Source organism: Sinocyclocheilus anshuiensis, unplaced genomic scaffold (genome assembly GCF_001515605.1).
Source record: "Sinocyclocheilus anshuiensis isolate Anshui unplaced genomic scaffold, SAMN03320099.WGS_v1.1 scaffold9598, whole genome shotgun sequence".
In the NCBI taxonomy this organism is placed as follows: Eukaryota; Metazoa; Chordata; class Actinopteri; order Cypriniformes; family Cyprinidae; genus Sinocyclocheilus; species Sinocyclocheilus anshuiensis.
Genome location: NW_015540431.1, coordinates 1 through 1,870, shown reverse-complemented (window position 1 = coordinate 1,870; position 1,870 = coordinate 1). Strand labels below are relative to the sequence as shown.

At 36.5% G+C, this 1,870-nt stretch overlaps 1 protein-coding gene across 1 annotated transcript; it reads right to left on the bottom strand.

Annotated features, from left to right (window-relative positions):
* Positions 1-245: 245 nt before the first annotated feature.
* Positions 246-1,559, bottom strand: LOC107687326 (inosine triphosphate pyrophosphatase-like; the record flags this gene model as incomplete). The annotated part of the gene is made up of 6 exons (XM_016484609.1): positions 246-260; positions 443-555; positions 891-922; positions 1,044-1,117; positions 1,196-1,260; positions 1,355-1,559. Coding segments are annotated over 6 exons (504 nt in total), but the record flags the coding sequence as incomplete, so codon positions are not given.
* Between the last annotated feature and the right edge of the window lie 311 nt (positions 1,560-1,870).

Genomic DNA, 1,870 nt, shown 5'->3' with positions numbered 1-1,870 from the left:
ATCAGCATATTAGAATGATTTCTGAAGGATCATGTGACACTTAAGTCTGGAGTAATGATGCTGAATATTCAGCTTTACATCACAGGAATAAATTGCATTTAAACTATATTAAAATAGAAAACCTTAAATAGAAGTTATTTAAAATAAATGTATCCCTGGTGAGCATAACACGGTTATTTCAAAAACATTCAAACATTTTACTCACCCTTAAGTTTTGAGTGGTAGTGTACATACATTTGTGGTGCTTATATACAGTACATCTGGATTCAGTTTATTTATTGATAATGATAGTAAAGACAGAAAATGATGGGGAAAAGAGAGGGGAAACAATATGAGAGAAATAATGAGAGTCTCAATCTTACAATGCCTGTATGAGCACCAAAGCTCAATGTAAAAACCACTACATCACGACTGGGACGGGACAGTAAATAAACATGCTCACCTCGGTTATTCCTCTGAACAGCTGAACTGGCTTGTCTTTTCCAGCACAGAAAGCAAATGTACACAGAGCCCAGGCAGATTTATCCTCAAAACCTGCTAGCAATTTACACAATCCTACAAACATAAAGAAAACTGCTCAATTTGCATATTACTAATTTAGCCTCTGCAGTAAATATGACTTATTAAGAAATAAAGCGAAATAAAAATAACATAAAATAATAATATTAAGGGTAAAACCCTAAAATTAGAAACATTGACTTGGCAACTAACTGAAATCATTTTAAATTGAGTTAAAATTTTGTTTAAGCACTAAGATTACTAACTTGAAAAGAACAAAAACTAAAACTGAACTAAAGCTAAAAAAAAAAAAATCATAAAAAATGACTGAAAATTAAACTAAAATAGGAGTAGGTTCAGTAGGAACCTACATCTTTATTAAAGTGTCTTACCCTCTGGCTTCAGTTTATCCAAGAACCATTTTCTGTGGAGGGAAAAACATTTATAATTAATTAATATAAATTATTTAATGCACTGTGCATTATACATACACCATATCACTGTTTTATATTTACAGATTTTAAAGGAGCTTGAGAGAGACTCACATGTAAGGTCCTGGTAGTCCACCTAGTGCCCTGAAGCACAGACAGGTGTCCTCCACCAGCACTGGCCCATCCACCTTCACACAAAACACACAACATCATGTCTGAGGCTTCAACCAAGGAAACGGAGTACAAAAGGTGCGCAATTTACAAACCTGCCTTGCTGCTTCTTGACATTTATGTATAGAAATGTCATCTGGTTCCCCTTGATATTCAGGCACTGGAAGAGAAGCCATACTCACATAACAAATACAGCAACAGCATGCCTGATATTGTAAATCAACAAAGCAGAAGAATAATAGCCAAATACTTACAGTCAATCTTCTTGGAAATCAGTTTGTAGGGAAATTTGTCACCAAGGATCTGCACTACCTGCAAAACAGGTAAAGCAGTTCCTTGAAGCTGAAAACATTGAAATAATGAAATGGCCGGCCCAAGGTCCTGATCTAAACCTGATTGAGTCTCTGGAAAATCCTTGGCGACAAAGTTATGGCTAAGAAACCCATTACAGTTACCGAACTGTGGAAGAGACTGGAAGAAGAGTGGACCAAGATCACACCAGCGCAGTCTGAGAAACTAATGATGTCCTGCAGCCGCAGATGTGCTGAAGTCATTCAAAGGCCTCACTTCTTACTACATTCTGACAGCTGTAACCCTCCAAAATTTTAGTTGTAATCTTCTTTCGTGCTACAGTTATTACTGTTCTCAAATTCTGATCACGTAGTACGGTGGCCGAGAGAGCTCAACGGGCTGCAACTTAGGAAAACACATGCAAATTGAAAAACCACCAGCAAATGAAGAAAACATCTTCATCAGTTTGACAACACACG